Source organism: Zingiber officinale, chromosome 10A (genome assembly GCF_018446385.1).
Source record: "Zingiber officinale cultivar Zhangliang chromosome 10A, Zo_v1.1, whole genome shotgun sequence".
Lineage (NCBI taxonomy): Eukaryota > Viridiplantae > Streptophyta > Magnoliopsida > Zingiberales > Zingiberaceae > Zingiber > Zingiber officinale.
The window spans coordinates 91107451-91133216 of NC_056004.1; the positions used below are offsets into that span (position 1 = coordinate 91107451).

Consider the following 25766-nt stretch of genomic DNA (forward strand, 5'->3'; position numbering starts at 1 on the left):
AGCAACTGTTTATAATTTATAGAGAACCGACAACATGATCTTCTAAGTGTGACTCCACACTCCATGTTATCTACTATATAAATTAATTGAACAATTACATTTAACAAATAAATGTAAACATTTGACCAATGTGATTCTTTATTTCAAAATAAATGTGTACAAAAGCTAAACTTTTAAGTATACACTCCAACATTTCCTAGTCTTTCTTTTGAGTTGTCAACTTCTATAAGAGGTTTTTCGGCCCACAACGAAGGAGAATTCTAGTGGAGCACTTTTAAAGCCTTGAATTAACAACCACCTAGATTGTAACTAAATAAATTTTGACCTCTTTTCTTTTATTGGTTATTCAATTAGTTTTATGTTTAATTTAATTGTGTCTACTAATCCGAGTTGAAAGATCAAGAAAGGGATTATTTTTTTTTTACAGGCAATTCACCCCCTCTTGTCAGCCCTTGTACCAATAAGTGGTATCAGAGCCAGAACGTCTCAAAAGGACTAATCGTCGACTGAAGCACCGAGACGATGGCCAGACCGAGTATTTACCCATCGAAGTTTGAGGGAGAATTTGCATTATGGAAAACAATGCACGAAGGTATTTTTCAAAACTGATTTTGAAATTTTGTTGATAATTAAATATGATTTTGTAGCCTCCAAAGACTAACAAGGAGAAGAAAAAGGAGAGTATCTCTTGACCAAGAAGGAGCAAGTAGACTTCGTAGTAAATCGACTAGCCGAATTCCATCTGCTGAGCAAGCTACCTTCGCAGGATGTTAGTAGAATCAACGTCTATGAATCAGCAAAGGAACTTTGGGAGAAGTTTCTAGAGCTATACGAAGGTACGCCTGAAGCCAAGCTCATAAAATGGGATCTGCTTTGGAACCAACTGGCCAACCTTCGGCTGAAAAAAGGAGAGTCAGTAGTACTGCCAAGATGAAGGATTTAATCACCGGACTTACGAATCTTGGAGAACAAGTAACAAACCGAGATCCTTTAAGGTATATGTTAAATGCTTTCCCTAGGATACAAGACTGGATATCTATAATGGACTTCTATTATATTTCAAAAGATCTAAAGGTAAGTAGATTAGAGTGTTTATTTTTCACTTTAGAATTTCACGAATTTAGATTTACAGAATTGAAAAAGGAGTTCATCCAGAACATTGTCCTCAAGGCAAGAATGAACGGTCTAGACTCTAAAACGTAAATCAATAAAGATGAAGCAACCCTAATGGTAAAAAAAATTTAGTAAGATTATTAAATCTAATAAATTTAATAAAGTGCATGCTAAGATGCATTCTCAAAATAAAAGAAAGGTCTGATGCTATAATTGAAATGAAGAAGGGTACATCGACCAATTACTTTTGTAGAGTCAAAATTAGACTTAGATTTTACGTATAATCAACCAATTTAATTAACGGGTTCGAACTATCATATGCCTATTATGTCACAAGACTTTGAAATTAATGTGTGTTTTACTTCATAATGATGGAATTATTAATTTGTACTAGACAGACAGACCAACACAATTATTAATACTAGAGAAACAACTCATCATCATGACCACACAATTACTGATATTTTGTACAACTTAGAAAATGACTCATGAAGATATTTATCAATATTTATATTGTGATGTCCTAAGAGGTACAAATTAAAATTGATTTATCAATATAGTCTTAGAACGACATGCTAACATTTAATATGATAATTGATAAAGTGGTACCAAACAAATCAAATTCAAACAAGTGAAAGGGAATATATACCTTCAATACATCATGAAATTTTAATAGAACTAACTAGTAACTTCTAACATTTTAAATTTGTTTAAATAACAATAAGTTTATATACTCCTTAAGCATGGGGAGGTTATGCTCTTCAGTGTAGTTGTACATCACCCTCACCATCCTTGCAATATTCAAACAAGCCCTTGTCGACGAACTAAAGCTTTCCTTGTTGAGCTCCTCCCAAGCTTCATCTATCATTTGCATCACTTTTTCCTTTGCAACTTCCAACGACCAATGTGGGTTCTCCTTCATCATGCAAGACAACAACGAGTCATCCCTCCCATTTTGTTTTTCATCCTATTAATTATCATGCATACACGATAAATTCATTCTCCTTTTACTAGTATATATATAATCATGAAAATTAGAAAACAATCTACCTTTTCACTTCCCAAGTCATCCCAAAGACGAAGAATTCTCGCAGGACAAGATATAAGACTCGGAGAACCTCATAGAGATCATCCTTCGTGTGATGCCCTAATAGAAAATACATGTGCATTAAGACGGTAGGAACACCACAAGTAATTGTTGCAATCTTCATGTAGTCATCCATTGTCGGGACTTGATTTTTTGACAACCATTTTGCTTCCATTAAAAATGCATTGCTTAATTGTATCCACTGCAAAACAAAGTCAATTTTTAACCAAATTTCAGTGATAATACAAACACTAAAACAAATATTTATGAAAAGAACAACAATTCATACTGATTTCTTTAGATATTTGATTGGATTCCATCCATGTTCTTTGAGCACAATCTGGGCAATCTCATTGATAGTGCTATTTAATGCCTTGAAGCATGCCCTCATGTAGTTGGGAAGTGAATTCATTGAAACGTCATCCCATCTACAATGGCCACATATAAAAGTCATTAACAATAAACTCACTCTAAATATTAGTTGGTGAAATAAATATGTCTAAGTACCTTTGGATGGCCTGTACAAAGAGATGGAGATTGTCAACCGATCCTTCGACATCAAAAATATCATCAAGAAGATAAATAAATGCGATAATCTTTGATAGAACAATCCTATAACATGAAAATTTAGGGTTTGGTAGGCTTGTCATTATCCAAGCGTACCACTTCAAGGGCTGATCCCGAGCAAATCCTAGCTCTTGGCTAACTCTGACTTTGTCCACCAACTATATAGGTATACATATATAATCAAATAAATAATAAATTAATCAAACAATAATTAGGATTTTTAATGAATCAAATACTCATCAGGAAATTTGATGTTCAACTTCATAGGAACTTATTTATGCAAGGTCACTATACATAAAGTTAATTAAATAAATAAATTTTAATAATTTATTAAGCTATATAAATTAATTTAATAATTTTAGACATCTATGCAACTTCATAGATGTCGGACTTCATGATTCGTGGTTTCTGCAACTGATGAAGCCGCGGCGGCATAGCGATGTGAGTACTACTAGGGTTATTGGTGTTGTTGGTGTGGAGAGAAGCCAGAAAGTTGGGGTAGAAGGAGGAGGAGCACTGTGCCAGCATCTTGCCCTGTCTTATCGCTGTGTATGATAATTAAGCAGAGGCACGCGGTAGCTTAATAATAGAGTGGAACATGGCGACCGACGACCCCTCTTGTGTTTGAAAAATTAAGGGTGATTTGTTTTTAACTAAAAAAAAAATTGACAATTGACTAAAGGAGTCGCTAGAGTTGTTAGAGTTGTGAAATTTCAATAGCCTCATGTGTTGTTGTGTTAAGAAAAAAATAAAATGAAATCTCATTAGTTATTTTTGAGTGAATGGCTTGGCTCCATAAAAATTTTGTATCGCCATCAAAATAAATTAGAAAATGTACGCGGCGATGATCAACTAAGAAGTCTTAAAATTTGACATTTGCTCCCATTTTAAAAAAATATTTTTATATTTAACAAACAATACTAATGCATGTGATGCTAATTTAAAATAATATATATTATTTACTTTGTTCTTTCAAATATTGTATCACAATAATATTGTATTTGAAATTCAACATCGTTATTTTTTAAAATCCAATAACACAATGATATTGTGGTTTTTGAGAATTCATAATTTTGAATGCATATTTCCATCAATTGCTAAAATAAAAGAGCTGTTAATATATCTTTTACATAAAAAAGATTTTTTTCTAATATAATTATTAGCATAAATTAATTTATAAAATTTTGATGTAATGAATTAAGATGGGACTTGGCACCTGCCAAGCATTGGGAGCCACAATTATTTGTCAACACGAGGATCACGTTATTCAGACTACTATTCGATGGATGTTTCACGTTAACTTGGTATCTCCAACTTAGGAAAAAAAAATCTGTTTAAACTCGAGTTAAAAAATTCTTCATAATCGGCCGATAGATATGTTTTGTTTTGGTTTAAGAAAAACAAAAAAAACTTTTCTTATAAGAAGTCATTTTCTTCCGTCATTAGAGGTTAGGTAACGAGTGGATTTGACTTGTTGTTTGGTGTAGACCAATCGAGCCGATCAATTGGGAAAGAGACTTGTGTGGTTAGGTAAAGACCCGAGGGTTAAGTGGGCTAAGCTATTTGATAAATCTGAATGGCTAGTTGATCCGGTGCATTAAAAATTTGACACAGGGAAAGAAATTCCGGATGCGATGTTCGTGTTAAAAATTTGACGAAGGGAAAGAATTTCTGGATGCGACGTTCAAATTAGAGGTTTGTAGAGAAAAAACCGCTATATTCCTCTTGAGACCAAGATCCAGTTGGAATTTATTTTTACTTATTTTGTTTGTTTGGACCGGTTTAATTTGTTAGATAAATATATAATTTTTTCTATATATATATATAGAGGAGCATACAATACACTTTTTCAATATAGAAAAAATTATATATATATATATATATATATATATATATATATATATATATATATATATATATATATATATATAAAAGATAATTAGTAAATAAAGAGAAGTCACCTTTATATTTAAACGAAAATAATTTATTTATTCAAATTAAAACCAACTCAACATCAATCATTATCTTTACAAGAGCTGTAACTCTTGTTTAAATAACCTGAGAAATAAAAAACAAATTACAACAGAAAAGTCGCAGCATTAAAATAAAAGATAAAAAGAACTAATCTTAAAAATAGATAAAATCTAAACTAACTTTAATAAAAAAATTAATTAAAAAAAATAAAATCTAAACTAACTTTTAGAAAAGAAAATTAATCCTAAAAATTTAAAACAAATAAAAGAAAAAATCTAAAAGATCAAATCTAGAGTTTTGACGATTCGATCAGCCGATTCCATCTCGTCCGGACTCTGAATAAAGAGCAACCATGTCAGGAAGCCACGAACTAATCATCTTCCATGTAAATAGCCATGATCGTCCTTCTTCAAGATCCAAAAGGGAGATTGGTAGCCTCATTTCCTTCTCGTAATAGCTCGAAGGGGAACATAGGCGTGTTGGATGATATGAGATGATTATGTCCCTGGATGTTCCTGCATCAGATGCCCTAGGTTGAAAAGAACTCGTTCTCTAGTTCAAAATAACGTCTTCAACATCCATAGTCTCACTTTTCTTCATATTGTATTCTGATATGGCACAAGCTGCATCTTCAAATAAGATCAAAATCTCACAGTCACCACTATAAATTACCTCATCAACTTCATCATCAAATACTAGTTCATCAAGTGCTTCGATCTCGTCTTCATCGTAAATTGATCACCGACTATTTCAATATTGTCATCCATATTTTTCTCAATAAAATTTTTATCCAAATTAAAATAAAAGAACTTATGACCTTTAAGATCTCGAGCATTATGATCACGGTGTGAAACTTCCTCAACCGGAACCTGTCTATCATGATCTTGACCATGCACCTCAATATATATCTTCAAGATCTTCCTCAACCAGAGGGATACATTGATGCGACTGGAGCAGGATGCTGAGGGGATGTTGACACTTGCAGGAGCACACGGATGTCATGGATGGAGCTTATAGATGGTACCATAGTCTGAGTGTGAGCTGAGGAGGGCAGTGTGGTGACACCGCAGCGGATGAAGTCATGCAGTAGAGTGTGAGGACTGCATGTGGGTTACCTTATGGGATGAGGGTGATGTATGTGAGGAGAGACCACAACGGGTGGAGTCATGTAGTAGAGCATGAGGACTGTATGTGGGCGAGCACGGAGGGGATGAGAGTGCTGTACAGGTGCATAGATCCACCTTAGAAAGATCTATCTAATCTGTAGCAAACGACTAGCGGTAAAGACATGTCAAAGCCTGTTTGGAAATACTCATTTAGTTAAGAGTTGATTAACTAGATTAACATATAGTTGGTTAATTAAAACCTAAGTTATAAATACTTAAACCTAACTTTCTCTTCTTATTATCGCCGAATCCCTTCTCTTCTCGAATTCCTCCCGTTTCACTTCACCGCCGGCCTCCCCTTTCCTCCTCGCACCACCGCCGACCTTCCCCTCTTCCTCTATTCCTTCTCCTCTCACCGTCGCATTCCCAATTCCCCTCTTTGTGCCAAACCCTTTCTCCTGACGCCGACTCTTCCCCAATTCCCTTCCTCTCCCTTCTCCTCTCTTGCGATGCCGAGACACCGCCGCCCTCTCCACCCGATCTCTCTCTCGGGCACGAAGTTGTTTCCCCTCTCCTCCGCTCGTCAAAGCTCGACCCATTGCCTACCAACAGCCAAGAGCTTGACACTCACCTCAGCCCTGATCGCGTCGGCAGTCTGATCCCTCTCTCTTCTCTGCCTCTTCATTGTCGGCGATCACCAACCGTGGGATGTTGGTTGCCACGTGATCTTCCTCGCACCTGATCCTAGCCATTCCCTGGCTTGACGAGGAGTTTCTGGTCACAAGAAGATCCTTAGCTGCGGTGATCCTTGTGGCGTGGAGGATTGCTACTCGGGTTCACAACTGGATAGTGCCACCAATTTTGGTAGAGATCATCAGCTCTTGTCCCCCCTCAGCAGCCTGCAGATTTTCGTCTGAGAGGGTCTTGTGGATCTGGATCTAGGGTAAGACACATTTGATATTAGATTTACAGAGGTTTGATTTCATTTCTGGTTTCTAGGATATTGTGAGTAGCTAATTGAAAGATTCATGTAGCTTTAACCATCAATTTTGACAGTGGTTTCTCTAGCTGCGGATCACCGACTGAGACTTCAGATTTGGGTAAGTTCTGCTCAGTATTAGGTTAAGTATGGATTGATTACATTCTGTATTGGATTAGACTAGGTATCAATTGAGATATTGGATGATTAGTTTAAGGTTATTGTGATTGTTCAGATAAGGGTTACCTTAATTAGATTAGGAATTTTATTTAGCTATTTACTACGTATGTAATTAGCTAAATACATTATGTGATTTGTAGGACTTTGATTCAAAGCGAGTGCCTCAACATGGGATTTGTTCTGATATGATCTTCGTTTTGAGGCGGGTACCTTTGACTTATCTCTTTTGATATTGTCATTCTGATGTGCGTAATAGGTTATAGCTAGTAGTAATGGTTATGTTTATATTTGCTTGGTATGTCACTACTTGATACCCGTAGTATGACCATATTGTTATCTGTTATGCATTTATGTTTATGCCTCTTGATTCTTGTCATGTGTACTTATGTTCATAAAAGTAGTGGCATACAATACATTACCGGGTATAGGCCTAACTACTAGATATACGTGGCATGTGTACCTAGATTTATTATCTGGCATGTGTATCTAGTTTTATTATCTGGCATGTGTACCTAGATTATTTACCTGGCATGTATACTTAGATCCTTGTTATGGATTCGATTTTCCTTTTGGTACATATTATATGGAGGCTGATATTTTCAGGAGTTACATGTTTTAGTGTCCTGCACCAATTTGCACGATTGCATGTTGAGCGATTATTGACTCCTTTATAGTTGAGCACATCGTCAGTTACATAATCTGCACACACAACCACTCATGGGTTAGTGGTACATCAGACAACGTGTGTGTAGTCTGCTCTATCAGGGCTCCGCTGGTCCGCTCATAGGTGGTGTGACTGTAGCGTGGTAGCGGACAGAGATCCCTCCTCTTGACTATGACACAAGGAGATGAGAGCTTAGGCTCCCCCACTATGTTTGGGGTATAATGATAGGTATACTTTGACAGCATCCTGTCCACTCGGTCACTTAGGAGTAGTGATGGCAGAGTGCACAGTTATTATAGCCCTACCCACTCGATCTCACCATCGCGTGTGAGATGGTTGACTGGCGTCAGGGGTGACTATGTCATTTGCATCATATGCATGAATTACATTTATTGCTTATGATTGTTGTATTTTTGTATGTTGTATTTTGGTGGTTGCATATGATTGACATGCATACAGGAGACATAATGTATTTGGTCTGACGACCCTGCACCTGTTGGTATGGTCCATACCCTTATGTTTGGATAGGAGGTCCTGGTGAGTACAGTTTCTTCTGTTGTTTAGTTTTGCATTACCTATTATTGTTCAGAAGACTGTACTGCATAATTATTACTGATAGTTATATCTTACTATGCATGTCTGATCGATACCCGCTGAGCTCTTGAACTCACTCTGTTGATTTATTCCTATTTCAGGTTGAAGTTGCTTGGAATATCCTGTTTGTCGGTCCTATGTCACATCCGAAGATTGTTTCCGATTTTATATATGTATTATCTGGTTTATGTATTTGGTGGATTTAGCATTGTGTATTCTGGTTTTGGTTCTAGAGTGTTGTTACGTGGTATCATGAATTATTTTGTTGTGTTGTATAAGTCTAGCCAGCTAGCAGTCTTTGTTGTTTTGGTTTGTATGGACTTTCTTTCATTTTGTTTTTTCGCTGTGTATTTTTAGTATAGCCAAGTGGGTTGTTTAATATATATAACCGCGTGATTGTGATATTTTGTTCCAACCGAGTAAGCTGAGAATATAACTATGCGGTTGTGCATATTCTAGCCATGTGGGTTGATGTATTCTTGTGGATGTATGTATGATTTAGATTATCACCTGTACAGGGGAGATGTTGTCGTATTTTTGTCTAGCAGGGACTCCTCTAGGGCGTGGCAGTTTCATTTTTGTGGGGTAAAATTTAGAGAACCATGGATTTCTCTTTATTTTCAATAGTTTCTTTTCTTTCCTTCTCCTCAATTCCCCTTCTCGTCAACTTGCAGGATAATTGCTATCCTACCCGACGTCAGTTGGTATCAAAGCAAGTAGGTTCCGATTAAGGAAGCTGAACATTAGATCCAAGAGAATGTTGTCATGGTTGTGGTCATAGTCGTAACAACAGGTAAGTTCCGATTGATCATAGCATTCAGGTTATGATGACGATTGAGGATTTACTTAGGTAAGTCACAAATTTAACCCAACATCTAGCGGTGGCGATGCAAAATCTTAAAGATTGTGTTATCTCAAATCGTGAATCTAAGTCTACCTACGAGAACCCTTATCACCAGCAGGCTACATGCCAAGAACGTCATGGTCGAGAGAAGCCTTATGGAGACCTCGATTTTTGGATTGATCTGCCCAAATTTTTTGGTACGTTACAAGTAGAGGATTTCATTGATTGAATCAACAAAGTTGAGCAGATCTTCGACTATAAGCAAGTTTCGGATCATATGAAGGTAAAGTTGATTGCTATCAGACTCAAGAGTTAAGTATCGACATGATGGGAGCAATTACGGTTCTGATGTGATAGACAGGGCAAACCCCAAATAACTGACTGGGAGAAGATGAAAAAAAAGATGAAGGAGCACTTCCTTCCTTTCAACTACACAAAAGTTCTTCAACGACTTCATAGGTTGAGATAGGGTGCAAGATCGATCAATGATTATACGGATGAGTTCTACATTTGGTTGCCCAAAACAACTTATCTGAGATGGTGGAGAAGATGATGGCTCGATACTTAGGGGGGTTGCGTTAGTCCTTTCAAGATGTCCTTAGCCTTTATTCGTTATGGACGATTTCCAATGCCTACCATCGTGCACTGGATGTTGAAAAAAATAGCAAAATCAGAAACAAGTAGTTAGAGGTGACCAAAACAATAGCTCATTCACCCTTATGATTCTCATCCTTTGCAGCAACAACCACCATAGATTAATTCTAAAGCCCTTATTAGGTGTTATCATTGTAGTGAATAGGGGCATAAGGCAAACCAATGTGAAAGAATGATAAAAATTTTATAGATCGAGGAAAATGTGAAAGAAGAGACGACAACAATTGATGATTCGGTGTATGAAGCTGACGGCGTATTGTACGGTAATGGCCATGAGACTTAGGTCATTCTCAAGAGTTTGCTAATTCTCAAGGGCGATTCAGGGGATGAGTAGTTGAGAACCAATATTTTGATACTACCAGCACCATTGTAGATAAAGTATGTAAAATGATTATCGACAACGACAATTATGAGAATGTAGTATCTAAAGAGTCTATCCAAAAATTATAGTTGAAGACAAAATGTCATCCTAAGATGCTTAAGTTATCATGACTGAATAAAGACAGTGAGGTAACAATAGACAAACGATATCTCATACCGTTTTCAATTGACAGCTAATGTTTTGATAATGTTTAGTATCATGTGGTGATCATGAATGCATATCATGTATTGTTAAGGCAACCTTAATAGTATGATCCTAGCGTTATCGACGATGGACAGAAGAATACTTATACCCTTCACATCAAAGGAAAGAAGATTGTGTTGACACTGTAGCAAGAAGGAACCACTCCAGTTCCGGTAGATAAAACTACTAATCTGCTTTTTATATCCAGATTTTTAGATGAGATGGAGTGTGGAGACATTGCCTATGCTTTGTTGCCTTGTCAAAATGATGTTATTGCCATAGACGCTTTCTTACCAGCCGAAGTATAATCGATGCTAGCGAACTTTACTAAATTGATGGCAGAAGATCTTTTTATTGGGCTGCCTCCATATCCGTGGGACTGGCTCAAGGGGAGTCGCTGATGTGGCGGTTCCACATTTTGTTTTGTTTCATGGTTGAGTTTGTCTAATCGACTAACATATCGCCTTTGCCCAAAGGAGGACAATATTCATGAGAGAATGAGCTCATGTGTAGTTCAAAGGATGATTCTTTGTGTATATGTGTTAACAGTTGAGTCATCAACAACATTATGTTTAGTACATATTTCTAATTCTCCACTTAAATGACATCCAGTTCTAGGGTCTTCTAGAAAATTGACCTTAAAAGAGGCTACTACCAGATAAGAATAAGGCCTGAAGATAAATGAAAGACAATATTCAAGATGCAACATAGGTTATACGAGTCGATGGTCATACCCTTTGGATTGTCCAATGTGTCCAATACATTCATGAGGTTTATGAATCAAATCTTATGGTCTTCTATGGGAAAGCTCATGGTGGTTTACTATGATGACATCCTCATATACAGTTTGACAAAGGCATCACACTTTGATCACCTCATATGCAGTCTGACAGAGGCATCCTCATATATTTTTGAGAGACAGAAAATGGAGTGTTTATTTTTCAACAAGAAGTATTTCTTTTTTACAACCTCGATAACTTTATTGGGCTTTATTGTGTCTACTAATGGTGTTCATGCATATCAATCGAAGATAAACATAGTCTTGGAGTGACCTCAGCCAAGGACATTATACGATGTTAGAAGTTTTCATGGATTGGCTTCTTTCTACTATCAGTTCATCATAAATTTCAATACTCTGATTGCTTCCATCACTAAATGTCTCAAGGGGCGTGATTTTAAGTAGTCCAAAGTGGTAGATGCTAGCTTTCAACTGGTTAAGTAGAAAATAACTAAGGCACCATTTCTAGCAGTTCCTAATTTTGACAAAGCATTCGAGGTCAACTGTGATGCATCTGACATTGTGATAGGAAGTGTTCTAAGTCAATCTAGCTAGGCATCCGGTTGTTTAAAGCTATCTGGATGCAAGAAGAATTATTCTACCTACGACTTGGAATTCTATATCATTGTTTTGTCTTTGCATCATTAGCATCGCTACCTAGTTACAAGGAGTTCATTCTATTTACTGATCATGAAGTCTTGAAGGACATTAATGGTCAACACAAGCTGAGTAGTCGGCATACCAAGTGGGCAACTTATTTGCAGAAGTTCACTGTTTATGCTGAGACACTAAGTTGAGAGCCAGACCATGTCACAAATGCCCTAAGCTATCGCTCTTTATTACTAACCACCATGAGTACCAAAGTTGCAGACTTCAAGATTTTTGCTGGCATATACGCAATTGACCCTTCATTTGGAAGGATATTCTGGGAGATACATAATGGTCATCGTCATGATTTTATCTTACACAATGGTTACCTGTTATGTGGATTACATTTGTGCTTTCAAATTGTTCACTGAGGCAATAAATTATCAATGAACCTCATAATGAGGGACACTTTGGTGGTGATAAGATATTGGCTTTCATCTCTACTAATTTTTATTGGCCCAAGTTAACTAGTGATGTAGCTCACTTTATAAACTGATGCTATGTATGCCAATGTTATGCCTAACAAAATAGTGATTATCCTACGGGCTAACAAGAAGTGAGATTAGTGGAGAAGGCAATAAGAAAACCCCAAAGAAAATAAAGAGAAACCCCGTAGTGTGGAAGAAAAAACTTTGTTAATACTAGAGCATGATTCCTCATATAGCTAATAAGTATTTTGTAGACACTAAACCCTAAGATTTAAAAATGAAAAAAAAATCCTAAATTTTAGACTTCAATTCCAATCTTATAAAGAAAGAAAAGAAACATTACTAGAAAAAGGAAATTTCTTAATAGATATAAATTAATAAATAATAAATGTATATTTTTTAATTCTGTAGGTGTGGCCATTAACAGAGCTTGATTCCATGTCCTAAGTAAAAAGTTATACCCTTCGGAACATTAGATCAATATATCCTCCTATATTTATCCTGCATCATAGCAGTCTAAAGGTATTCTCACCAATGCAACCTTGTACACTCCCTTACCTATTCCTGAAGCTCCTTGGTTAGATGTTAGCATGAATTTTGTATTGGGATTACACACACCCAATTAAACTCAGATTCTATTCTCATTATAGTTGACAAGTTTTCAAAGATGACACATTTTGTAGCTTGAAGGAAGATTATGGATGCTGTTCAGATTGCCCATCTTTACTTCAACGAGATCATACATTTGCATGACATTCCTTGATCAATAACTTCATACCATAATATAAAGTTTATTAACCATTTCTAAAAGAGCTTATGAGAAAAACTGAGAATATAATTAAAATTTAGTAGTGCCTATCACCCCCAAATAGATGGTCAGACTGAGATGGTGAATTAAGGTTTGGATAATCTTCTAAGGTGCCTAACAAGAACTAAGTTCAAGCAATAGAATTTGGCGTTACCTCAAGCAAAGTTCGCCTACAACATATCGAGAAATAGGACCACAAATTTGAGTCATTTTGAGATTATCTATTAGAGAAACCCATCCAGGATTTTGGATTTAACCATTGTTACACGTGTAGTATCACAATTTAGTCCTAAAATAGATGAGATGGAAGAGCATCTTCGAGGAATTCATGAGCAGGTGAAACTAGAAATTCTTGAAAGCAATATCAAGTATAAGATCCGCGTTGATAGTCATCATCGTTAGATACTTTTTGAGGTCAGAGATTTTGTCTAGGGTTATATTAACTTGTGATCATTTCCTTATTGGTGAGTATAATAAGTTGAAGGTTGAGAAGATTGGATCGTGTGAGATACTTTAAAAGATCAACAACAATGTCTATAGATTGTGTCTTCCTAGTCATTTGAAGACTTCTAATATCTTCAATGTGAAATACTAATGATATTAGTACGAACTAGATGATGAGTTCTTTTCAACCCTAAGTGATGCAGACTAACATACGAGGACTAAATTTTTAACGAGTCATAACTTTTGACTCAAATATCAGATCGAGGGTCTATTTGCGTTCACGTATAGCTCTTTCAGATATTTACATTTTTTATTGGATGGAACCCATAACCATCAAATTTTTGGTCTGGAAAATATTATTTAATACCTTTTCAGAGCTGTCGAACATCTTTTTTTTTACTATTTTAGTCATTTATACTTTATGGTATTTATGGTATTTTGGTATGCCAAGTATTTATGGTTTAAATTTTGTCTAAATAAACATCCTGTTTAGCTATTTGAGATATTATCATTTATATTGAATAAAGTTTATTTTTTTGATAAAACCTATAGAACGATAGATTTCTTTTTATTTTCCGTAGTTTCTCTTTTAGTCTTCTCCTCAATTCTCCCTTCTTGTCAGTCCGCAGGATAATCGCTATCTTATTCGGTGTCAATTGATTACTTAGTTCAAGTCAATGGGTCAATTGGGTTTAATGATGTAGCCAAACTAATTGATGTAGGATGTTAAGCATGTTAATCGTGCATTTTAATTTCCATCTTTATAAATTATACACATTATTTAAATTTAGAATATTGTATAAATTTTTAGCAATAAAATCTCTTTTATATATTTTTATTTTGGTTTTTTATAAAAAAATTAATGAAATCATTTTCTTCACTTTTTTTATAAATCCCTCCACTCTACTAATAAAATTTTCTTCTAATTTACCAAACCATGTAACTAAGTTTTTGAAATACCTAAATGATGCACCTAAGTTTAGAAATGACAAAATCACGTTATCATTTCCCTTTTTACCCCCTTATCCCTTTCACATTACTATTACCAATCGATTGTTACACCACATACCTAAATTTTTAGAATACTCAAATCATATACCTAAGTTTGGAAATAACAAAATCATGTAATCATTTCACCTTTTACCCCTTGACCCCTTCTGCATTTCTATTACCAATCAATTGCTATAGTGTAGCAATCGATCGATTGATACGCACAAAATTATGTCACTGAGCAATCAACCGATTATATCTAAAAGTGGATGATCAACCTAAGGAACTTTAAATCATTTCAAATCAAGTCTGATATACTCATTTAAGGCTCTTGAATATATTTATATCCTCAAATATCAATGTGATACGGTATATTGAGAGTAATAATTTTTTTCAAACTTGTTCTCGGTAGGGAAAATTTGTTAGAACCCATGTGATCTAGGGGGTGAATAGCTTCGATCACTTCATCTCAATTATGACCTCATCATTTAAATACGCAATGAAATACTTGAATCAAACTTGATGTCATATGCACAACACCTTAGTTTTACTTGGTATTCTCCTCCTAAGGTCACTAATCCAAGGCCTAATTTTAGCGATCCACCACTACTAATTATCTCTTTCTCGAATATCTTCCGAAGGTGGAGAAACCACTTACAACACCTATTATTACAAAACAATACAACACAAAATAAAGCACAAATACAAATGAAAGTGAAAATTACTTTACAAGTGAAACTTTGCTTTGCTTGCTCTTTTGTAACTTTGGATTGCCTATTGATGGTAGAAAATGTAGTAACGCTTCATCTTCAACCCCTCAAGAACTAGCATTTTCTCCTTCAAGCGAAAACCTACTTATATAGTTGTTGTTGGGTTTTATTTTCACCTAGCAATTGATAGCTTGCCATTACTCAATTGACACGTCATATCTGACCATTTAAACATATAAAATGATTCTTTTTTACCTGACCAATCGATTGGTGAGACTTACGAATCATTTGCTTGCCTCTTATTGAGTTGACCAATCGATTCGGGAGGGTTATGTCCAATTATAATAAGCTACCAATCAATTTCTCAAGCAACAAACCCTGAATTTTGGGTTTAGGTTTACTCATCGAATGCTACTTCCTACTAATTGATTGTTAAACCCTATTTCAGCCATTTTAAGGTTGAATTATGTGTTAGGACACTTGAGAACTAGAAGAGGGGGGCTGAATAGCTTCTTTTTCTTCTTCTTGTTGATGTAGTAGCGAAGAACTCAAAGCAATGCTAACACATTCATTTTACTTGGTCTTCACCTTCTTGAGGTGACTAATCCAAGGATCCATTATTGGTGCAGGTTGCACTGATAATCAAGTTTTGATGTATGAAAAATATGTTAAAATTAGATATGTTGTTTGTCTAAACTCTTTACCAAGTGTGTAGGACATGATGGGTCCAGAAGATTAGAACACTAGCTGGAAATCCAGCTAGGTTGATAGTTGGCACAAAGTCCAGATTGGTAGAGATCTGGCAGGAAGTCTAGCTAGGTTGATAGCTGATATGAAGTCTAGATCGATTGAGATCTGGCAGGAGGAAGTCCAGATTGGTTGAAATCTGGCAGGAAGTCTTGGTGGGTTAAGAGACCTGAAGTCTGCAGTTGGTAAGTGGAGACAAGCAACAGGAGGAGAGATCCAGTGAGGGCGCATTCCCGGTTGAGGAAATTGCAAGCGTCGGTCTAGCTTACGTCCATTTAGGAAACCTAAGTTGAGACCTTGAGTAGATCCTGATCTCGGGAAGATAGAATCTAATTACTACTACTATCTTACTGTATCGTGGTAATTTTGTTTTCTAGAATAAACTTATTTTTTGTTGCATGGACTAACCTATTTTTGTAGGGAAGAAAGTGTTGAAAAAGAGTGTCCGGATGCACGAAACTAGTCTGAGTGCCCGAACCAGCTTCTGTCGGTGCAGGAAGCATCCGACGATCGAACCTGAGTTTTGATAATAACAAAGGATTCAAAGTTAAGGCTATTTGTGATCTAATGTGCTGAACAAGTTTGCAGGAAAAGTCCTAAGGTATCTTAGGCGAAAGTCCTAGCTACGGTTAGGCAGGTAGGAAAACCCTAGCGGGTGGTAACCCTAGGTCCTAGGGGGTGGTAACCCTAGGCGGAAAGCCTTGCCAGGTCGAGGTCTTCGGGCAAAAGTCCTAGAGTCAGGGACTCTAGGTGGAAAGTCCTGGTGTCGCGAACCAGGTGAAAGTCTGGGCGAGTTGTGGAGCGGACGTCCAGCGGAAAGACCTGAAGACTCGGGCGCTGAGCAAAAGTCCAATCGATCTGAAGAACCGGACTGGCAACAGATATACTCTCCTGAGTGGAGTAGGTGAGGACCCGTTCCCCGCTAAGGAAACAGTAGGGGTCGGTTCAACCTAGGGTTTCCTGTCAGAAACCCGAAGTCAAAACTGGACAGTCCAGTGACTGTCAAACATCTTTTTATATTCATTATTATATGCTAACTTTGTGTTGCAGGGTATTTTTGGGACTAACATATCTTGTAGGAACAAAGGAGCAAGCTTTGCCTTAGATGGACAGTACTCGAGGCGCCCTCCATGGAGCTTGGAGGCGCCCTCCATAGAGCTTAGAGGCGCCTCAGGTGCAAGGCAGAAGGAGCGCGCACAACAAAGCTGGAGGCGCCTCAGACAGCCTTGAAGGCGCCCTCTAAGAGGTTGGAGGCACCTTCAGAAGGATAGGCGTAGACCACTTCGGCTCTCCTCCACCCAGTGGCTGACCCGGTGATTGGAGGTGCCCTCAAGGGGCTTGAAGGCGACCTCAACAACCTTTATAAGGTAGTCTCAACCAACAGCTTGGATAATCACTTCTGAGTCATCTTTCTTCAGCACACTGCTAACGAGATGATCCGGGAAAGCTATAACGACACTCCGACGACTTGAAGCTTCAGTTTTACGATTTCTTATTGTCGGTATAAATTTCTAGTGCATTTAATTGTAATATTTAATTGTACTTTTTTCGAGCTTATAGTAATTTCCTAAAGTAAACGCTCAACGAGTGTGGGCCTTGGAGTAGGAGTCGCCCAAGGCTCTGAACCAAGTAAAAATACTTGGGTCCTTCTGTGTTGTGCTATTTATTATTCCGCTGCTTTTACTCGTAAGTTTTCCGAATACAAAAAGTGAAAGCCACGAGTGCTATTCAACCCCTCCTCTAGCGCATCTCGATCCAACAATTGCTATCAGAGCGGGGTCGCTTCGATTTGGTGCAACCACCAATCAAACACATTTTTCGTTGTGATTTTCAATTTTTCGGAGTCAATCAGAATCAGTATTCTTGCCGCCCTCCGATTTTTTTTTTGTAATCGAATTTTTCTCAAAGTTGGTGCAACACCACTCGAGATCACGTATTAGTTTTCTTTTAACCCGCACTACTAATCCAAGATCAAGTCCTGGGACATGTTTCTTTTATTTTCCTTGTGCAAGTTCTATGGCTCTTCAAGAAGGCTACAATACAACCTGAACTCCGGTCTTCACCGGAGAAGACTTCGGCTACTGGAAGGGCCGATTGGAGTCATATCTTCATAATCATTTCGAAGTATGGATGATCGTCAAGACTGGTCTTGAACTCCCAACTGACGGCAACAACAAGCTGATATCATGCGAGAACTAGGATGCATCTCTGATAAAGAAGGTAGAAGCAAACGCCAAAGCAACCGGTACACTTCAGTGATGCCTAACCAAGGAGGAGCTGAATCGCATTGGCCCCTTCTCAAGCGCCAAAGAATTATGTCAAAAACTAATTGAGCTACACAAGGGTACATCAGATATGAAGGTAAGTAAGAGAGATCTCATTCTTAATAAATTATATAATATAAAGTTGTAGGAAGGTGAAATGGTGAGCCAACTGCATACACGCATCCAAGACCTCCTCAATGATCTCCACGCAATCGGACAAAAGGTAGAAAATAGAGACATAATCAGGTATTCTCTCAATGCTTTCCCGAGGAATACCTTGTGGGCATCAATGGTAGATGCATACAAGGTATACAAGGATCTCTCTTCAATTAAATTAGACGAAATGTTTTCTGAATTTGAATTGCATGAACAAATTAACGCTCGATCGATTGAGAAAGGTATTGCTTTAATTGCAAGTACAAGATAAACCAGGGAACCTAATGCAAGGCGCAGGATCAAACCGGAGTCATAAGAAGAACCAGACTCGGATGATGATGATGATGAGATCACAGCCGAACTCGAAAATCTAGTGAGAAAGCTCTACAAAAAGAACAAGGGCTTCAACAAGAAAGATGTCAAGAAGGTGATCCAGTCCAAGGAGGTTCAACCAAGTTCCAAGATAAAGTTCGAAGTAACCTGCTACGGCTGCAATCAAAAGGGACATATCAAAGCCAACTATCCTAATAAAAAGGATGCAAAGAAGTAAAGAAAAAAGAAAGCTCTGAAGGCAATCTAGGACGAGTCCTCATCAGAAGAGTCCGATGAAGAACTCGAACAGACGAGCTACCTTGCACTGATAACCCAGGACCAAATCAAAGAATCCGAAAGTGAGGACGAATCGGAAGCTGACTCTGAGAGAAGCCATCGATCTGTATCCATTTTCGAAGGGCCTAACCCCTCTGTAAGTACTTCTCGGTTATATAACTTAATTAATTATCTGATGCATAAATTAGCTAAATCTGACATTCGGATCAAATCACTTCTAAAGGTGGTAACAACTCTTAAAGAAGTGACTATCTCCGAATCCTTGACTGACCCGATTCAGACAAGAACCTCAACTCAAGTTCAAAAGCTTGAGGAAGAGAATTCCAATCTGAAAACTCAAGTCAAGGATTTGAAGATTGCATTGGAATGGTTTACACTGGGCTCCAAGAATCTTGACTTGATTCTTGGAAAATAGAAGGCCGTATATAATCGATCTGGACTAGGATTTAGAACAAAAAGAAAATATCGTTCATATTTGTCACTTGCTATCAGACCAAATAAAAAGGTAGTCCAAGCATGGGTACCTAAGTCTAACTTGGTCAATCAAGTTGGACTTGGTCAGTATTGGGTCCCCAAGGATCAAGTGCATTACCTTGATAGACCATATCAAGGCTATGATCCAAGGGGAGCCAATAGAAAAACTGCCTATAAATAAATAGAATTGCTTGATGATTGTTATTTTCTTCTTTATTTTTATGCATGCTTAGATTAGGCTAGATTAAGAACCTAGGCGTAATTTACACTTGATTAGCTAAACCTAGGGATTTCAAAAAGAAAATTAAATATATAATTTCTTTGAAAGACTCTGTCTAGAAATGGTGGAAGATCTCATACCCAAAAAGGCCTAGTGTCTCGCCATACCTGGGAGCTAATCTTTGAAATGTATATTTAATTGACTAATTGGAAAACCTAAGTCTAACTCAAATGTAAATTAATCCTTAGACATAATCTAAATTAAAGATAACTCTCTTTTGGTTTGTTTGGTCTTGTTCTTGGTAGAATAGAACTTACTTTAAAAAAATTTTGGTTTACTATCTTGAAAATTATGTTTTAATCAGTTTAATTTTAAAATTATCTTTAAAAATTCTAGGAAAAATAATTTTCAAAATCATAATTTTATTAGTTTTCAAAATTTTGGACTTAGCCTAGGTATTTACCCCCTAGAAATCATGTACCTCTAGTTTCAGCCAGAGTATCTCACAAGCACCGTAGGTTTAACTTGCTTGTGTATGAAAATACTTAGAATGGTGTGAGATGCATAAGGTACTGCCTGGACTTAAAAATTCTTATGTCTGTGAATCGACATAAGTCTGGGTAATAAATATCAATTTATATTAATTAAGTTAAGTTATTCTGACTTAGTCAAATCTAACTGGATCACTAACTTAACTTGACTAACAAAGTGAAAACTATTACCTCTTAGGTAAACAGCTAGTAGCTAATGATTAGACATTTGGATAAGGGAATTTAATTTTGTCAATTACTCATGCTTGGACTTTAGGACTTTTTGGAAAAGAGACCTAAATTTTTAAATTTGACTTGCCCCTTTTCTAAGTAAAAGTGGCCTAAGCTACAGTTTTACAAGGTGATACTATTTAAAGTATTTTTCAAATTTAACTAAGTAAAATTCCTTTTTGAATCTCTAAAATTTTTTTTTAAGTTTTATCAAAAAAAAATTCTGCTCTTTTTAAACTATAATTTTTTTTGCTAAGTTACTTTTCAAAGTCAACAAACTATTCTTTAACTAAAAACTTCTTTCCAAACTTAATTTCTGAAATTTTTTAAGGAAAAGGTTTTAAATCTAAATATTTTCTCAAAAATCAGATTATTTTTAAGACCTAAGCTCCCTACTTAACCTTTGATAAAGTTTTTTTTTACTTAGCTAAAAAGTCTACAAGAAAATTTATTCTAAAAGCTATGTTTTTATAAAAAAAAAAGCGCTAAGTTTTTATAAGACTAAATTTTTAAAGCTAAGTTTTAAATTTTTTTTAAAAGCTAAGTTTTATTAAAACCTTCTGAAAAGTTAAGTTTTAAAAAACAGTTATTAACTGTGTACTTTTTAAGCTATATTCGTAAACTAAGGCCTATGATCAACTTCTCAACTTGGTTATTTGTATACCCTATTTTTACTGATTTTTTGATATATGGAAAAGGGGGAGAGTATATAAAAATTCAAATATGAAAATTCTAAAAAGAAGAGCTTTAATTAAGGGGAAGTTTTTCACTTAAAACTTTTAGCTTTTATTAAGGGGGAGTTTTGCGTTTAAATTCATTTATGCTTGCATTTATGCCTGTACTGTTATTTTCAGTTATGCTTGCATTTGTTCTTGAAAATTCTTTATAGCATTATCTTTACTTAACTTTGAATTCCGGTTGTCATAATCAAAAAGGGAGAGATTGTTGGTGCGGGAAGCATTCGACGATCGAACCTGAGTTTTGATAATGACAAGAGATTCAAAGTTAAGGCTATTTGTGATCTAATGTGTTGAATAAGTTTGCAAGAAAAGTCCTAAGGTATCTTAGGCGAAAGTCCAAGCTGCGGTTAGGAAGGTAGGAAACCCCTAGGGAGTGGTAACCTTAGGTCCTAGGGAATGGTAACCCAAGGTGGAAACCTTGGCGGGTCAAGGTCTTCGGGCAAAAGTCCTAGAGTCGAGGACTCTAGGTGGAAAGTCCAGGGGAAGTTTTGGATGACAGTAGGTTAGGAAAACTTTGTCTATACATGTCTAGGAAGATATAGCTTCGACCTGGTGCATTTGATATGTTGGAACTGACTGAAGCTACTCCTTACTAATCCTAGCTGGTTAGACCAAATTTTTGTACTAAGTTCAGTGGATAGGACTCTTGAAAATTTTCAAATGTGTCATGCCCCAGAGGAGTCCCAGCCAGAGGAAAAATCCGATAACATCTCTCCTATACACGTGACAATCTGAATTATTTCTACATCCACAGATATACATCAACCACACACGGTTGGAATATATACACAACCACACAATTTATATTCATCCCACTCGGCTGTAACAACAAAAATACAACCACGCAGTTATATATATATATAACAGCCCACTCAACAGTACTAAAAAGAAGAACATAACGGAAATACAACAGAAAACCATTACAAACCAAAAGGATGACTACTAACTGGCTAGACTTACACAACACAACAAACAATACAAAACACCACATCACAACACACCGGAACCAAAATCGAAATTTAACATTGCTAAGTAAACCAAAAGCATAAACCAAATAAAGTACAAATGAAAACCAGAAACAGGTCTTCGAATGTAACGTGGGAACCGGCAGACAGGATACTCCAAGCGACTCCAAAATCTACCTGCTACCTGAAATAGAAATAGCTCAACGGTATGTTCAAAGAACTCAGCGGATATCAAGCTAACATGCCCAATAAGATATAACTATCAGTAATAATCATGGAGTACAGTCTTCTGATCAATAATAAGAAATGCAAACAGAAAAGATAACAGAAGAAGAACTGTACTCACCAGGATCACCTATCAATATGTAAGAGTCGTCAGACCAGATATATATAATGTCTCCTGTATGCATGTCAATCATATGCAACACCAAAATGTAACAAATAAAGTGTAGCAATCACAAACAATAAATACAATCAATGTAAAATGGTGCAAAATGACAAGTGTCACCCCTGACGCTAGTCAGCCAACTCACACGCGATGGTGAGACTGAGTGAGTATGGCTATAATAACTGTGCACTCCGCCATCACTACTCCTGAGTGGTCGAGTGGACAGGATACTGTCGGAGTACACTTATCCTCCTGCCCCAAACAAAGTGGGAGAACGCAATGTTCTCATCTCCCAGAGACAATCCAGAGAAGGGATCCCTACCGGCTACCACGCTGCATCATCATTACCCATGAGCAGACCAACAGAGTCTAACAGAGAAAAACTGTCACACACTCTGCCTGATATACCACTAATCCATGAGTGGTTGTTTGTGCAGATCATGTAACTGGCGATGTGTTAAACAATAATGGAGTCAACAATCGTACAGCATGCAATCATGCAAGATGATGCATGACATTAAGCATGTAAATCCTAACCATAATCACCTCCACATAATATGTACCAACAGGAAAATAAATCATACAATGACCTAGGTATCACAAATCTAAGTACACATGCCAGATCATAAAATCCAAAAAATTAGTCATATACTCAGTGAACCCTAGTATGTCACTTCATCTAGAAACTAAGGTGCACATGGCAATAATCAAGAGATATAAACATGGATACATAACAGGCAACGAACAGAACATACTATAGGGGTCAAATAATGACATACCAAGGCAAATCTAAGCATGGTCATTGCTTCTAGCTATAATTTACTAAGCATATCAAAGTGACAATATCATAAAAGATAAGTCAAGAGATACCCGCCTTTATATAGATCATCCTGACTATCTCTACGTTGAGACGCTCGTCTCAACTCAAAGTCCTGTAACAACAAGCATAAAATCAATCCACTCTCCTGAGTATCCAATGACTAAATTAAATTCCTAATTCAATTAAGAAACCCTCATTATTAATCAACCTTACATAATTAACCCATCTCAAATATTCTAACCTATAATCAATCCAATCCATAATACCCTATTCACATTCCCATATAGAAATGAAACAACTTCAAAACTCACCCAAATTGAATGCTCCGTTGTAGAATTCACAGTCGAAGAAGCATGCTACTGAAAATTCATGATATAAGCTACTATGAAGCTGCTGTTAGTAGAACGATTGGAGCGACAATTGCGGATCCAACAACTACAAGCATTTCAAACCAATTCACATAATCTTAATCAATCCAAAACTACTACAAACCTCAATCTATAGCAACTATAATCAAAATAGTACCCCAAATTCCAAACTCCTCCATTCGTTACCTTCATTGTTTCTGCCGAAGGTTCACTGCTTCTTCCCTATCTCTGCCTGAGGAGCACTCATTGCTCATTGGAAGGAAAGCATTGACAGTGGCAATGGCGTGGAGAAGAGGAACTAACGGCGGACCTCGTGGCAGCACACAACGACGGTGGTTCGCGGAAAGTAGCAATGAGTTGACGGAAGGAAGGGACACCGGCATTGATCTAGGGTTAGCTGTGTCGGTAGAGACTGAGAGGAGGCGGCGATAGTCCATATCTAGGGCACAAGCGAAAATTGGAAGGGGGAGATCGTGGTAGGCATGCCCTTGGTTAGCTGCGACGCTGGGCTACACCGACGATGGCAGTGGGTGGTGGGGCATCAGGCGGTGTCGTCAAGTGATGAAGAGGAGTCGGGAGAGAAGAGAATGACGCAAAGGGAGGGCTCTTGAGCGTCGGCATCAGGGAGGCGACCGTCGACGTCGACGGCAATGCGGAGAGGTGAAGGGAGAAGGGAATCTGCGAAGTGGGTTCGGGAGGGAGAAGATGTTGCGCGCCGCGTGAGGGAGAGGGGAAGACGAGGAGGAGAAGAAGGCTTTCGGCGAGAGAAGGAATAGGGCACGGGAAAAGGATTAAAGAAAAAGGAAAAATAAATATTTAAGGAAATTAAATATTTTCTCGTTTAAAACGAGTAGCTTAAACAGGTTTTCCTATTGCCTAATAATTGATCCCCTTAAACTCGTTCATACGAGTTCCGAAAAATTTCCAGAAAATTTCTAAAAATTTCTAGAAATTCCCTTATAGTTATTCGTTCATTTAACCTAATTATTTTATTATTAATTAGTTATGGTATTTTACATTCTCCCCCACTAATAAAAATTTGATCTCCAAATTTCGTTATTTACCATCAACAAGTACTAGCAATAGATAGATAGTATAAATGCTGAATAGAAATCTAACCCACATTCCTCAAGTAAAAAGATAGGGTTATCGAACTCGGATCATATCCTCGAGCTCCCAGATAGCCTCCTCATCAGTATGATACTGCAATTCGACTTTAACTAGCCGGATAGTCTTGTTCCACAGCTGACGCTCTCTGTGGTCCAGAATCCGTACCGGAACCTCCTCGTAAATAACGTCAGGCTGAATGTGAACTAATACATCTGACAGAATATGTGCTGGATTGGATACGCATTTCCTCAGCATGGACACATGAAATACATTGTGAACGTCTACCAGAGACGGTGGTAGCGCCAGATGGTAGACTATCGCTCCAATCATCTCCCAGATCTAAAAAGGCTCAATGTATCGTGGAGCTAGCTTACCTCGGAGACTAAATATCTTCATCCCTTTCGTGGGTGAGACTCTCAAAATTACATGGGGTCAGTGGAGAACTCCAGGGGTCTCCGTCTCCGATCAGCATAACTATTCTGGTGGTCCTGCATCTCTAACATTCTCCGTCTAATAGTGTGGACCAACTCTGACCCTGCTGAGCTCTCTGAGGTCCTAACAGCTGAGCCTCCCCAACCTCCTCCCAGAGGGATGGTGTCCGTTAAGATCTTCCATACAATGCTTCAAACGGTGTCATCTGGATAGCCGAATAATAGTTGTTGTTGTAGGCGAACTCTACTAATGGCAAGTGATCCTCCCAACTACCTCTGAAATCTATAACGCAAGCGTCAGCAAGTCCTCTAAGGTCTGGATAGTCTGCTTTGACTGTCCATCTGTCTGCAGATGAAATGTTGTACTGAAACAGAGTTGTGTGCCTAAGGCCTACTGCAGATTCAGTCAGAACCCGAACGTGAACCGTGGGTCTCTATCCGATATAATACTCAATGGAACATCATGCAATCTGATGATCTCTCGACAATACAGCACTGCCAATCGATCCAGAGAATCGGTCTTTAGAAACGCTAAGTATTGTGCGGATTTGGTTAACCGGTCAATGATTACCCAAATCGT

General features: G+C 37.3%; 1 protein-coding gene and 1 long non-coding RNA gene across 2 annotated transcripts; both read right to left on the reverse strand.

Moving 5' to 3' along the window:
* Positions 1-1811: 1811 nt before the first annotated feature.
* LOC122026782 (probable terpene synthase 13) lies at positions 1812-6446 on the reverse strand. The gene is made up of 6 exons (XM_042585500.1): positions 6134-6446; positions 5309-5463; positions 2708-2925; positions 2490-2628; positions 2232-2402; positions 1812-2080 (listed from the first exon to the last, which is right to left on the reverse strand). The coding sequence occupies exons 1-6, from the start codon at positions 6444-6446 to the stop codon at positions 1814-1816; spliced, it is 1263 nt and encodes a 420-aa protein (XP_042441434.1). The 3' UTR covers positions 1812-1813.
* A 15515-nt stretch (positions 6447-21961) lies between these two features.
* On the reverse strand, positions 21962-24420 carry LOC122026228. The gene is made up of 3 exons (XR_006124071.1): positions 23832-24420; positions 23589-23712; positions 21962-23389 (listed from the first exon to the last, which is right to left on the reverse strand). It is a non-coding gene; the product is annotated as an uncharacterized LOC122026228 (long non-coding RNA).
* Positions 24421-25766: the final 1346 nt, after the last annotated feature.

Bases quoted from the DNA above. Each gene is read 5' to 3' on its own strand.
- LOC122026782 (XM_042585500.1), bottom strand. From the start codon at position 6,446: ATGGGTCGAGCTTTGACGAGCGGAGGAGAGGGGAAACAACTTCGTGCC. The intron at 2,926-5,308 runs GTTATTTTGAAC...ATACCTATATAG, and splicing joins AGACTATGGATGTTGAAGAC to TTGGTGGACAAAGTCAGAGT. The intron at 2,403-2,489 runs GTATGAATTGTT...TTTGTTTTGCAG, and splicing joins TCAAATATCTAAAGAAATCA to TGGATACAATTAAGCAATGC.